Genomic DNA, 12,649 nt, shown 5'->3' on the forward strand with positions numbered 1-12,649 from the left:
TGTCCCGGCTGCTCTTCCTGCCTCTACCTCCATCTGGCCAGCTAGGCCGGCGCGGCAGGAGCGAGGGCCCAGCGCGAGCACCGCGAAGCCCCGCCCCGCAGCAGGTCCCGGCCGCTCTCCCGGGTGCTGATCCGGGCGTGCCGCGTGCAGGGGCCCTGGCCCGCCGGCCTGCAGACGGTCAGCAGACACCGGTTTTTGCTAGTTGGGGAGCTGGCAGGAGGTGAGAGGAAGCTGGGAGGCGGGCGGTGCCCGAAGCGATGGGAAAATGCAGCCTCTGGGATCCAGCCTCCGCCCTGCGCCCACTGCCTCGCGAGGACTGCAGGCTCCAGCTACCTTCTCGTTGCCAAAGAAGGCGGCTTCTTCTCAGCGCCCTCTCCCGCCGCCTTCCTGCTCCGCTGCTTCCCTCCCACCTTCCAGACGGCCCCTCCTCTGTCTCGCTCACAGGTTCATCCTATTTTTGCCCCCTCAACATGGGTGCTCCTCACAGGGGCACCAGGCCCTGTCTCTTTCCTCTTTCTCCACCCCACCTTCAAGGAGCTTGGAGCCTTCCCCAAATGCACCAACTTCTAGTGCCACCCCAGCCCCCCAGCCCAGTCCTCTCTCTGGGGCTCCAGACATCCAAAACAGGTGGCCTCCTGGACATCTGTGGGACCATCCCAGAAGCCCCATACACCTATTCACATCCAACATATCTTTTGTCTCTATTAAAGGTATCAGCAAACTTCTAATCCCCAGTCTAGAAACTACAAAGTCGCTTTGTCTCTTCCTCCTGCCGCTCCTGTGTCAAATCGATCACCGCCAATTCTCCCTCTCTAATTCTCTCACATCTATCTACTCCCTCCATCACCCCCAGGCCCTGCTTACTTCCTCCTCCTCTGGTCTTTCTCCAGCCCCCTACCCCAATTCAACCCCTCTATTCCACTCCACCCCCTGCACCAAGCACTAACTGGTCATGTAACCCCTCCTCAGAGTCCTTGCATGGCTCCCCAGTGCCTTCAGGATAAAGGCCAAGCTCCTCAGCCTGATACCTGAAGTCTCTCATGATCAGCCTTGATGTCTCCATCCTCTGCCCCACATAGAGCAGGGTCCAGTCCCTAAGTCAGTCCTTTCTTCCCTTTTGACTTGGTGCCATCTGTTTCCCAGGCTGACTTCCCTCTCCTCTTCCTTCTTTTCTCTGCCCATTCCAAATCCTGGCCTATCCTTCCTGGACCAGTTAGCCCATACCCTGCCCTTACCCACAGGGGACAGGGTGGGTAGGAAGGGTCTCTGGGTTCTGGACTGAGCAGCCTTTGACTGCCTTGCTCTTTCCTAATTGTCATCTGCCCTATTACCTCTCTCCCAGCCCCCCCACCCCCCGTTCAAGTTCACCTCATTTCTTCCACCGGATCACCTTTTCCTCAAGAACAGACCAAAGTCCTATTCACCTCAGCCCCAGCCCCCAGCCTTTGGGCAGCCTCACCAGGTACAAGTGAGAAATGCTGATGAAGTAAAGTAGGAAGGAGGGAGACACAGGTGAGTGTGGAAGTGAGATGGTGTGCTTCGGAGCTCCGTACAGAATCACATCAGAGCAAGCCTTCAATAAAAGGCTGCAGGTGAATGTGGGGACACAGGTGGTATGAGGGGTCCTCACTGACCTGCTCTGTGAGAACCACCCCCCACCCCTGTCCAAGGGCAGACTGAGGCTGTAGAGCATCCCTCAGCCTTCTCAGGGGAAGGCTGGTAATTGGCGGAACATGGATTTCATGGAACGTTGGCCTGAAAACTCCTGGGTGACTCCCTTTGGCTGGGGGCCAGGATGGGCCCACATCTGGGTCTTGGCAACAGACGCCTGGGGGTAGGGGAAGTGGGAAGCTCATGAAGCCGTTTCACAGTGCTTGCCTCCTCCTCGGCCAGGAAGCTGCCACCTGTGACTCCAAGGGCAATGACTGAAGGAGCACCAAGTCCGTGCCAAGGGCCTGGCAGTTCCCCGTGTTCCTGCACTAAGCACAGACCCCCATCACACCATGGTTGACAAAGGAACAAAAAGCCACCCCAGGCTCCAGAATAGCTCTAAGGTGGTGTGGCTTCTTCTACACCTCAGGAAGGTGGCTTTGGGGACCCAGACTTGAGGGTTGAGGTGTTGTGGGCCTGCTTCAGGTCCGGGATCTGTCAGAACTGCCTTATGAAACCTCACACAGGAGTAGGAAGCTCCCCATTCCTGTTGGGCATGGGGATGAAGTGGTGGAACAGGTGGCCAGTTCAGGAAGGGAAGAGACAGCCAAAGCCTATCCCCTCAGGCCAGAACCCAGTGATCCTTCCTGTCTACATTGCCCTGTGGATGGGGTCGGGGATGGGGTGCTGAACTGGCCCATGGAGGATGGACAGATTTAGGGTGGGCAGAAGAAAGGGAGAGAGGGAAGTCAGCCTAGGATGGGGCTAGATCAGACACTTACAAGTGTCTTCTGTCTAAGGTTGAGGTCATCTCCAGAGATAATGGACCAGGCAGCACAAGATGCCAGAGCCAGTGGAATCCCATCCCTCACAGTGCAGAGGGGGAAAAGGCAAGAAAGCAGACACATGCCCAGGTCACACAGGGAGTAAAGGGCAGGGCTAGACCTAGGACCAGGGACTCCTGGCCACTGCCCCACTCCACTACCTCCTTTTCTTTGTAATCCTCCACCTTTTCCTCCTCCTCACCTCTTCCACCTTGGGACAAGGTTAGGAAAGAAGGCTGTTGATACAGCTCATGACCCTGGGGAAGTGTCCCAATGGATGTGGAATTTCAGCAGGGATAGGTCAGAACAGAAATGGGCCCTGTGGCTTCCTACTCTGGAGAAGGTTTTACTCTCCCTGGGGTCGTGGCCCCAGCTCCCTCACCCCCACCACCCTCCAATGCAGCATACCAGGATCCTTTTTGCCATGAGGCCCTGAGCTGCCCACTCAGCCCTAATCTACCTCTTCCCCCTGAACTCCCGCACCTGAGCGGGGGCGGGAGGGGGTGTGGCTCAGTGGGATAAAGGTAGCTGCTATATTTGAACGATTACATAAGCCAGGAGGGAGGCAATCACACCGTGACTCCATCAAGGTTGGTAGACAAGCTGAGGCTGGGTCCGGGAGGTAGGGTCTCCTCCCTCCATCACCCTGCTACAACCTGGACTTGGACATGACTCTACAAGGATCTGGGATTTGTGATCGTGCATTGCTGGACTGCAAGGCAGGTCTTCCCTAGGTCTAACCACACTAGGAAAGCTCTGGTCCCTCTCCATCTCCTTAGAAAAATAGGCCCCTGGCATCTAGAAACCCCCCAAGGCCAAACTTAGACTAAGCCCAGATCCTCCCCCATGGACTCTCTCCAGAAGGAAAGGCAGAACTGAAAACACAGCTTGTCACTGATTTTGAAAAAGAGTGCCTGCTGGGGAGGGCGCCAGGCATGAAGCTTGGGCTCACCAGCACCATCTGGGAAGGACCAGTGTTTCTTCCCAGCCACACCACTTACCTGACATTGTCAAGTCCATGCCTTGGTTCCTTCACCTATAAAATGAGAACAAGGAGTATCTTCTTCGTGGTGTTTGTTGCAAGGATTAAATGAGAGAGCACTTGCAAAGCATCAGCCCAGGAGGCGGTTGGTGCTTCATTGTGGCTTATTAGCATTCTCATTTGCATCATTATCATTGTCAATACTAAGTACTGGCTGGAGACCTCCCCAGGGAGGTCTGGACCCCACGTCGGACCCCTTTGCCCAGTGACCACTGACCTAGGTGAAAGGTGGGAGGCTGATGTCTGAGAGTCAGGAGCCTAGCCAGACTTGGTGGTTTCCCCGAAGCAAGCCCCTGACCTCTGGCCCTCAGTCAATAAATGAGCCTTCAGTCAATAGAAGACCCTCAGGTCCCCAGCTCTGGAGCTCATGTTTGTGTGAGAATCCTGCCCCCCTCCATGGGGGTTAGTGGCTTGTGGCATTAGAGGCTGGGGTGCAAGTACAGATGGTCAGGGTAGGGGTACCCTGGACTGGTATGAGCTGGGGATGGGCACCAGAACAAGGCCCATCTCCTCAGGGCCTCTTGGCAGTTCCTAGGGGACCACAGGGGGGGCCCTAGGAGGAGGAAGGCCGTGCCCACCCAGGCTGTGTTGCTATGACGCTGGTCTCCATGGTGCCAGGCACACAGCCCTCCCTTCTCCCAGGAGGAGGGGCTGAAAGTGACAGCATATGAGGCAGCTCAGGTTCCTCAGTCCCCTAGGCCTGTCCCTCTGTCTCCATAAGCCCCCCCCCCCCCCCAGGGGCCCCCTCCCCACCCCCCCNCATGGACTCTCTCCAGAAGGAAAGGCAGAACTGAAAACACAGCTTGTCACTGATTTTGAAAAAGAGTGCCTGCTGGGGAGGGCGCCAGGCATGAAGCTTGGGCTCACCAGCACCATCTGGGAAGGACCAGTGTTTCTTCCCAGCCACACCACTTACCTGACATTGTCAAGTCCATGCCTTGGTTCCTTCACCTATAAAATGAGAACAAGGAGTATCTTCTTCGTGGTGTTTGTTGCAAGGATTAAATGAGAGAGCACTTGCAAAGCATCAGCCCAGGAGGCGGTTGGTGCTTCATTGTGGCTTATTAGCATTCTCATTTGCATCATTATCATTGTCAATACTAAGTACTGGCTGGAGACCTCCCCAGGGAGGTCTGGACCCCACGTCGGACCCCTTTGCCCAGTGACCACTGACCTAGGTGAAAGGTGGGAGGCTGATGTCTGAGAGTCAGGAGCCTAGCCAGACTTGGTGGTTTCCCCGAAGCAAGCCCCTGACCTCTGGCCCTCAGTCAATAAATGAGCCTTCAGTCAATAGAAGACCCTCAGGTCCCCAGCTCTGGAGCTCATGTTTGTGTGAGAATCCTGCCCCCCTCCATGGGGGTTAGTGGCTTGTGGCATTAGAGGCTGGGGTGCAAGTACAGATGGTCAGGGTAGGGGTACCCTGGACTGGTATGAGCTGGGGATGGGCACCAGAACAAGGCCCATCTCCTCAGGGCCTCTTGGCAGTTCCTAGGGGACCACAGGGGGGGCCCTAGGAGGAGGAAGGCCGTGCCCACCCAGGCTGTGTTGCTATGACGCTGGTCTCCATGGTGCCAGGCACACAGCCCTCCCTTCTCCCAGGAGGAGGGGCTGAAAGTGACAGCATATGAGGCAGCTCAGGTTCCTCAGTCCCCTAGGCCTGTCCCTCTGTCTCCATAAGCCCCCCCCCCCCACAGGGTCCCCATCCTGAGCCCCTCAGGAGGGAGGGCAGGGAGGAAGCAGTTTCTACCTCAGAAGGTCAAGAGTGACAAGAGAGGCCTCAGAATGACTAAAGTGCAGGGAGACACAGACAGGAGCACAGGGAAGTGGCAGAGGGAAGGACAGAGAAGCTGAGGAGACAGACTGAGGGAAAAGCGGGTGGTGGGGAAGAAGGGGAGGGAGGGAGGACGCTGCAGTCGTGGAGGGGGATGTGCCTCCCAGGCTGACAAGTGGTGGGAGGGCCGTCCAGCCCATGTCTTTGGTCTCCGTGTTTTGAGGTGGGTGGTGGTGGGACGACAGAGTGGAGGAGGGGAGCAGGGTAGGGGCAATTTTCTTAGAGAGCTCTGTGGTGGGGGCGTTCAGACACGTGCCATGCATGTGTGTATGCGCACGTGCAGGCACGTGTGCATCTGGAAGTGCAGGCTGAGGTGTGCAGGCACGTGTGTATGGGCATGAGTGTGTGTGTGGCATGTGTGCGCCTGTGCCACTATGTCTCCAGGGTGATAAATGCAGCAGTAGGAGCTGTAACCAGGGCAAAGAAAGTGCGGAAATTTCCACAAGCTGAAAGTGGCATGGGAGAGGGGACCCGCTAGGGCCAGCTTAGGCGGACCAGGGGTCCTTGTTCTGACAGCTCTGGGCCAGTCCCCAGATGGGTGCAAGTGACCTGGGCATGTGATCACATATTCTAAGTGCACACAGTGTAGCAGGATGAAAGAACAGTCCAGAAGAGCTTCCTGAAGTGTCACGGAGGAGAGGTTGGGAGGTTCATGCCAGCAGTACTTATGTGTATACGTGAGACAGAGAGACGTTCTCCAGATGAGGGCCTTGATCACTTAGGTCACAGAGCTAGCTAAAGGAATAGGAGTTACTCCTTTTTCTGGCCAGGGAAGACCCCAAGGCGCCCGTGTGACTGGGATGTAGTTGTACTTCAGAGGCAAGAAAGGCAAACCCCCCAATACCAGAGGCATGGGGGACAGGCCCTGGGGCCACTCAGCTGCAACCACAACTGGCTGCTTACTGCAGGCTCACGTCACTTCGCCTCTGGTTCATGCCACTCCCTCTTCCAAAGACACCTTTCCCTCTTAAATCCACCAACAGAAATATGCTGGTCTTTCTAGCCTCACCTCCTCCATGGAGTCTTTCCTGATCAATACACCTACCAGAAGGGCTCCCCCGTTTCCCCAACAGCATTTACTCATCTGCTCCCCCTCACTGTTCAGCGAAGCACTGCACACAGTAGGTGTTCAAGAAGTGCTTGTTGAAGTAAAATATATTGGGCCTGGATTAGACTCTGGATGCTACGTCTCCCCAAACAGGTTTGAGAAGGGGATTATCAGGGGACAGTGCTAGGTACTTCACACTTATTAGCTCATTTAATCCTCCCATTAGTAGGTACTATTAATATCTCCAAAGCAGATGAGAACAGTGAGGATCAGAGACCTCAGGAACACAGCCAAAGCTCCAGAGCTTATAGACGGGAGCACCGGTATCTGCCCAGCTGGCATCCACACCCATTTTTTTCCAAAACAAGCCGTGGGCATGGGGCTCGGGAGCCATCAGAGTATGAGGCCAGAAGAGAAGGCCTCAGTTCCAGGCTCCCCTCCAGTCCCTCGGATTTGGGGGAAGCAGGGAGGAGGGAGGGCCCCTTCCCAGTCCCATTAATTTCCTGCAAAGCCCGGGGATCTTGAGGCTCGAAGTCTGAACATTCTCCAGGGTGGGCAAGTTGAACAGGAAGGAGATGGCATCCCGTCCCATCTCCCAGCCCTTTCCTCTCCATCCATAATGCCCTCACCACCAGCCTTCTCTCCCAGGGCTCACTGTGGTCCCCTGCAATCAGGCCCAGACTTGAGTCACCCAGTCGTCTTCTCCCAGCTCCTCAACCCACCCTCACCCCGACTTGCACCCCTCCCAACCATGTGCACCTGGCAAGGCTCCCAGCTTTCAGGCCCAGCTTTGGGGCACCTCAAAAAGCCTTCTCCCTCTCCGAGAGCTGCTCCCCACCCCTCAGTAGGTCCAGCTCTGGGCTCGTCACCCATCTACCCTCCACACTCCCCCCAACTCCCAGCCCAACCTCAAATAATATGTGAACAAACCACTCAAGGTCCCAAGAGGCCCCATTTCTAGGAATCCTTGTGGCCAAGACCAGAAGAGCCTCCTGCCCTAACCCACCCATCACACTGCTGTCACTGCCATAATTCATTCAAGTTCAGGCCTGAAGGCTCCTATTGGGATGCTATCCCTGATCCCAAGGGAAAACACTTTACGCTATCATGAACTCCTGACAGTACAGATCCCCCTCACCTGGGGACATACGGGACCACTGCCAAGTGGAGAGAGCAGAGTTGAAGTCAGGAGGGGTGTGGAAGAGGGAGACACCCCGCCATCCCCCACAAAGTGGGATAATAGAAATGGACCTCAGCCCTGATTAAGGAGAGTTATGCACCCTCAGGCAAGTCAGCTCACTTCTCTGAGCCTTTCTTCCTCTGCCAGGAGGAGACAGTGCATGGAGCACAGGTGCTGATCCATAGTGGGTACTTGAAAAAGGGCTAGTCTCTCCTCTTGGCTCCTAGATCTTGGGAGTCCAAAGCACTGTGCTGCCTTGCAGAGTATCACTGGTCTTGGGGTTAAAGGCAGGGCCAGGTCCCACCCCTACACTCCAACAAAGCAAGGCCTGGGTCAGCACTGCCACACTGGGGCCTCCAGAACCTGTTCTGGGACCAGCCACATTGAGCTAGCCATGGCTGCCCCCTGGTGGCCCAATTCAGTCACTGCAGTCAGTCCCTGAGCCTGGCCGTGACATCTGTCAGCCTGGCCTGCAACAGCCCAGCAGGATAAGAGTGGGAGACTCAAGGGGCCCAGCCCCAGCCTGTGAAACTGGCCAGAAAACTCATTCCAGTCTGGCATCCACCTCCCCTTCTCAAGAGACCGGAACAAGGAACCTGAATCCAGGACCCCAGGACCCCATCTATATACAGGCACCCCCCAGAGGCGGATCACATCAATCAGAGGTCATGTGACCCATCTCCACCCTCTCTGCCCAAGCCCACTGGCTGAAGCTAAGGCTGGGAGGTCAGCCTGTCTGCCTGCCGGGCCCCTGGAGAGAGGCCAGTAATGAGGCTTTAGGCAGAGGCAGGAATGTGGTGTCTGGCACCTTCCCAGGGAATCCCAAATAGGTCTCTGAACAGCTCGTTATCTCCCCCACTTGCCAGGGCCTTGTCTTCTTAGAGGAGACAACCAGGCAGTACCCAGTGAGGACAGCTTCCTGGTGCAATGCAGGGCCCACCTCCGGAGGGGCATGCACAGGGACAAAGGGACACCTGAGGCTCTTCTTCCTAATATAATAAGGCTCCTGTGACTTTGTGACCTTGTGTTTCAGAGGGGCTGATGAGGGGCTGCCCTGAGTCACTCACATGCCACAACCAGGCCGCAGCCCAGACTCTAGACTACAGCAGGGAAAGGAGCTCGGTCCAGCTGGGGTCTGTCCTGGCCACGGTCAGGCCTGGCATTTCCCAGCCTGACTGCACAGGCGTGCACTGGGAATGGCACGGAGCTGGGCCAGAGTTCTGCCTGGGGCAGGAGGGAGTGGCTAAGCAGCTTAGGGTCTGGAAAGAACAGGGCCCACGTCCCCCCCAGCCTCAGGGTACTAGGCACTCACCTCTGGGCCTCCTGAATTCCTATCCCCTCCTATACTGGAACACCTGAAACCCCCAACCAATCACAGGCCTCAGCACCATAGGATAAAATATACAGATATATTTATATTATCAAAAGGCCCCCAAAGTGGGGAAGGGACACCCGGCAGCCTTGGCCCTCCCAGTCAGCCTAGACCAGAGGGGGCTCCTAAAGTCCCCCAGGCCCAGCTCTAGGCTACAGAGAAACTTACCCAAGACCTCCCTCCCCATCCCAGCTGAGTGTTCCTTTAGAGCATCCACTTTTTGCTGTTCTGGAGTTTGTGGCAAGAGGGTGGGCTCCCTTCCAGCGGGGGCCCCACGGCTTCAAGCCTCTGCAAGGATGGTGGTCTTCCAGAGTTTCTGATTGATGCCCATCCCATCTCTTCAACCCCTCAAACTCAGGGTGGGTGACCCTGGAAGGGGGAGGCCAGGCCAGGCAAGGAAGGCTGAGCACCCAGACAGCAGATGAGGGGTTCCTCCTCAGGCAGACCCTGCTGCCTGCCACTTCCTGGCCAGGGAACCCCATGCTGCAGTCAGGATGTGGGGTACGGCTTCTTCATGCAGCCCCTGCTGGCTCACAGCAGGCACACAGGACACGAGGGTGTCTCAACAGGAAGGCTTCATGGCGGCAGAGTCTCAGAGCCAGGGGCTGGCTTCTGCACTCAGACGTTGCGGAGGAGCTGTGGGAAGGCACAGAAGCCCAGATTCCATCAGTACTTTGTGAAGGTGCGCAGGGGCCGGAGACTCTGCTGAAGCTTCTGCAGCTGCACTGTAGTGCTGGCCTGGGAGTGCTCGGTCAGCCAGAGTCCCCAGGGCCAGGCAGAGAGGGGGCTCCTGAGAGCTACACAAACCAAAAGAGCCCGTCAGGATGGCTAGGAGGCCAGAGGGCAGTCAGGTGAGTCAGATGGAAGGCCGGCAGCAGCCAGGTCCCGGCCCTCTGCCCACAGGGATGGAAAGCTACTCACAGAAAGGGGGTCCGCTGCGAAGGCAGCCACACTCCTCCGCATTTCGTTCTCACTGCCGCGCAGGGGGATCAACGAAACACTGCCCAGCCGGACCTCAGGCACTGCCCGGGATACACGGGAGGGCTCCGAGGGCCACACCAGGCCGTCATGCTGGGGAGCGGGGGGAGAGGAGGGCAGTCAGCTCACCCAGACGCTCAGCCCCGGACCCACCCTCCCTTCCCAAAAACGCCTCCAGCTATGATCTGAGGTGACCCTCTCAGCTTTGATCCCAGCCAATATGAGAAGCAGCTGTTAGGAGAACATGACTGTATCCCTGGCAGCACACAGCCAGTTATGTTACTCAACAACTCCCACCTCCAGGTCCACAAACAAACTGCTCCAAGAATGCAGCACCAAGAAAACAGTGCTGGAGGAACATGTGTGTGCTTCCTGTCACCAGGGACCAAGAAAATTATAGAATCTGCCTGTTTCCCTTTAGACCTGACTACCAGGAAGCTCAGGGCTAAAATGACACAGCCCACAGCCCTGGCACAGTTCTGTTTCCCTTTTCCCTAAAAAATTCTGAGCTCTCACTTAAAATCTATGGCTTAAGTCAACCCCCACCCCCACCCCTAACCCTTCACCCCAGCCCTGCTCTGGCTCCAAGCACTTCTCAGCCTGTTCCCACCTGACCCGCTGCAACAGCCACCTCACTCCTTCAGCCTGTCCTCCCTCACATGCCACATCCAGGATGAGCTCTCTCAGATGCAAACTTGCACACCACCTTCTTGCTTAAAGTTCTCCCTTAAAGCTGTTGACTATGTCAAGTTCAGCTCCCTTGGCATGGCCTCCAAGGCTCTTTCAGATCTGGCTCCCGAATCTCTTTCCAGTGTCAACTTCTGGTACTCCTGGCCTCTCCTTACGCCCTACCGGGCAATCTGTGGTTCTGTTGCCATGCCTTTGCCTAAACTGTTCCTTCTGCCTAGAAGCCCCCCTGTCCGCCCCCTGCTCTGCTCCACCTTTGCTTGGTGAAAGCTTCCTCATCCTCAGACTCAGCTATGACTCCCCCTCCCTGCTGTCTTCCCTCCCCACCCACCACCTTCAGTGGGTAGGGGCCCTGGGCTTTTCTCTGTCTCCATACACTGACCACACTGGGCTATTTAACAGGCCACTTCAAGCTCTGTTTTCCTTTCCACACGGGGAATGCCTGAGTGCAGGGGTCTGCACTCTGTCTCTAGCATGCCTGGCTTAGGGCTGGACCAAAGTGGACTCTAGGGAGGGTTTGCTGAGTGAATGAACAAACGAATTAAAAGCAACTCAAAATCTCCTTGATGCAACTGGTGGCCTATATAGGAAGAAGCAAACTTCCCATTCTCCATAATGGAAGCCTCCCCCAGGGCCCCACCCTGAGCCGGTACCTGCACGAAGAGGAAGGTGGCAAACCATTCCCGGAGCTCCATCTGCGTCTCACAGCAGAGGTACCTGTGAGGCAGGGCACGGATCTGGACACTGCCAAGGCTGAGCACCCTGCCTGTCTCCCCAGCCCAGGGGGTCCAGGAGGGCACAGATACGGAGGTTGAATGGACCCAACCAAAGGGGCCATGCAACCATCTCTCCTCAGCCCAGGGTCTCAGGATGGGCCCTCACTCACCACTGCTGCTTCTCATGTTTCTCTGTCTCATGCACCACTGTGAAGCCCCAGCTGCAGAGGAGGGGCAGATGGAGTCACTTGCCGGCCCACAGCGGCCTGCCAGCCCAGGGGCCCAGGACGGGGCCTTCTTGCAAGCACAGTACATTCTGGCCACTGCCTCTTCCTCTCATATCTCACACCTGCCTCCCAGGCCACCTGCCTCCCACCCCACCCCAGACCTGCTCTAGTCTCCGAGAGACAACAGGCACAGCCAGCGGATGAGAGGAGAGAGTCAGAAAACCAAGTCTGGTGGCTGTAATAACAGTAACAGTGGCTACGCATCACTTTTCCACTTACAAGAGTACCACAACCACCCTTTGAAACAGGTGTACCATTATTTTCCACATTATACACATGTGGGAAGTGAGGCACAGGAAGGTCCCAGAGGTAGTCAGTGACAAGATCTCAATCCAGGCCAGTTGTTCTCAAATATCAACAAGCATCAGAGTCCCCTAGATGGCTTGTTACCACACAGACTGCTGGCCCCACCCCTTAGGATCCAGGACTCAGCAGGTCTGGGGTGGGACAGAGAATGTGGGCTGCTGGGGCACCTTGGTGGCTCAGTCAGTTAAGCCTCTGACTGCGGCTCAAGTCATGATCTCACAGTTCATGAGTTCAAGCCCCAGATCAGGCTCTGTGCTGACAGCCTGCTTCGGATTCTGTGTCTCCCTCTCTCTCTAACCCTCCCCTGTGCATGCTCTGTCTGTCTCTCCCTCAAAATAAACATAAAAAATTTTTTTTAAAAATGAATGTGGACTGCTAACATGTTTCCAGGTAATGCTGAGGCTGTTAGTCTGGGAGACCATGCCTTCAGAACCATGGTACCAACCCCTGTCAAGTTCAAAGCCCCCGCCGTGCCACTCCCCCCTAATCTGTCCTGCGCTCTCACAGGCCTCAGCCCCAGCTCACCAGGTAGGTGGCCGGAGTTTCTTCTTCACTCCCAGGTAGACTTTGAGACTCCTGACGGGCCACTCCTTCTCAGGCCGGTGGCTCTGGGGTGGGGAAGGGCAGAGGGATGGCACTTTAGTCAGTCAGGGTGGGAACTGGGGTGAGTGGGTACCTCCCTCCTCCCTCTCCCCACCCCCCTTTGCACCCCAGCAAAGAGAACCTCC

The 12,649-nt window shown here is 56.4% G+C and overlaps 1 protein-coding gene across 8 annotated transcripts in view; it reads right to left on the bottom strand.

The window, feature by feature from the left end:
• Nucleotides 1-8,970: 8,970 nt before the first annotated feature.
• Nucleotides 8,971-12,649, bottom strand: part of ARAP1 (ArfGAP with RhoGAP domain, ankyrin repeat and PH domain 1) — a 66,696-nt gene continuing 63,017 nt past the window's right edge. For 5 of the 8 annotated variants that reach the window (XM_077762239.1, XM_077762234.1, XM_077762237.1 and 2 more), the window contains 5 exons: nucleotides 12,447-12,529; nucleotides 11,499-11,549; nucleotides 11,266-11,329; nucleotides 9,869-10,018; nucleotides 8,971-9,744 (listed from right to left, as the gene is read on the bottom strand). In XM_077762239.1, the coding sequence (XP_077618365.1) occupies nucleotides 9,700-9,744; nucleotides 9,869-10,018; nucleotides 11,266-11,329; nucleotides 11,499-11,549; nucleotides 12,447-12,529 (393 nt within the window). In that variant the 3' untranslated portion in view covers nucleotides 8,971-9,699. The remainder of the gene's footprint in view (nucleotides 9,745-9,868; nucleotides 10,019-11,265; nucleotides 11,330-11,498; nucleotides 11,550-12,446; nucleotides 12,530-12,649) is intronic. The other 3 variants (XM_077762240.1, XM_077762238.1, XM_077762241.1) reach the window with 1 other exon arrangement.

Source organism: Crocuta crocuta, unplaced genomic scaffold (assembly GCF_008692635.1).
Source record: "Crocuta crocuta isolate KB4526 unplaced genomic scaffold, BGI_CrCroc_1.0 scaffold306, whole genome shotgun sequence".
Lineage (NCBI taxonomy): Eukaryota > Metazoa > Chordata > Mammalia > Carnivora > Hyaenidae > Crocuta > Crocuta crocuta.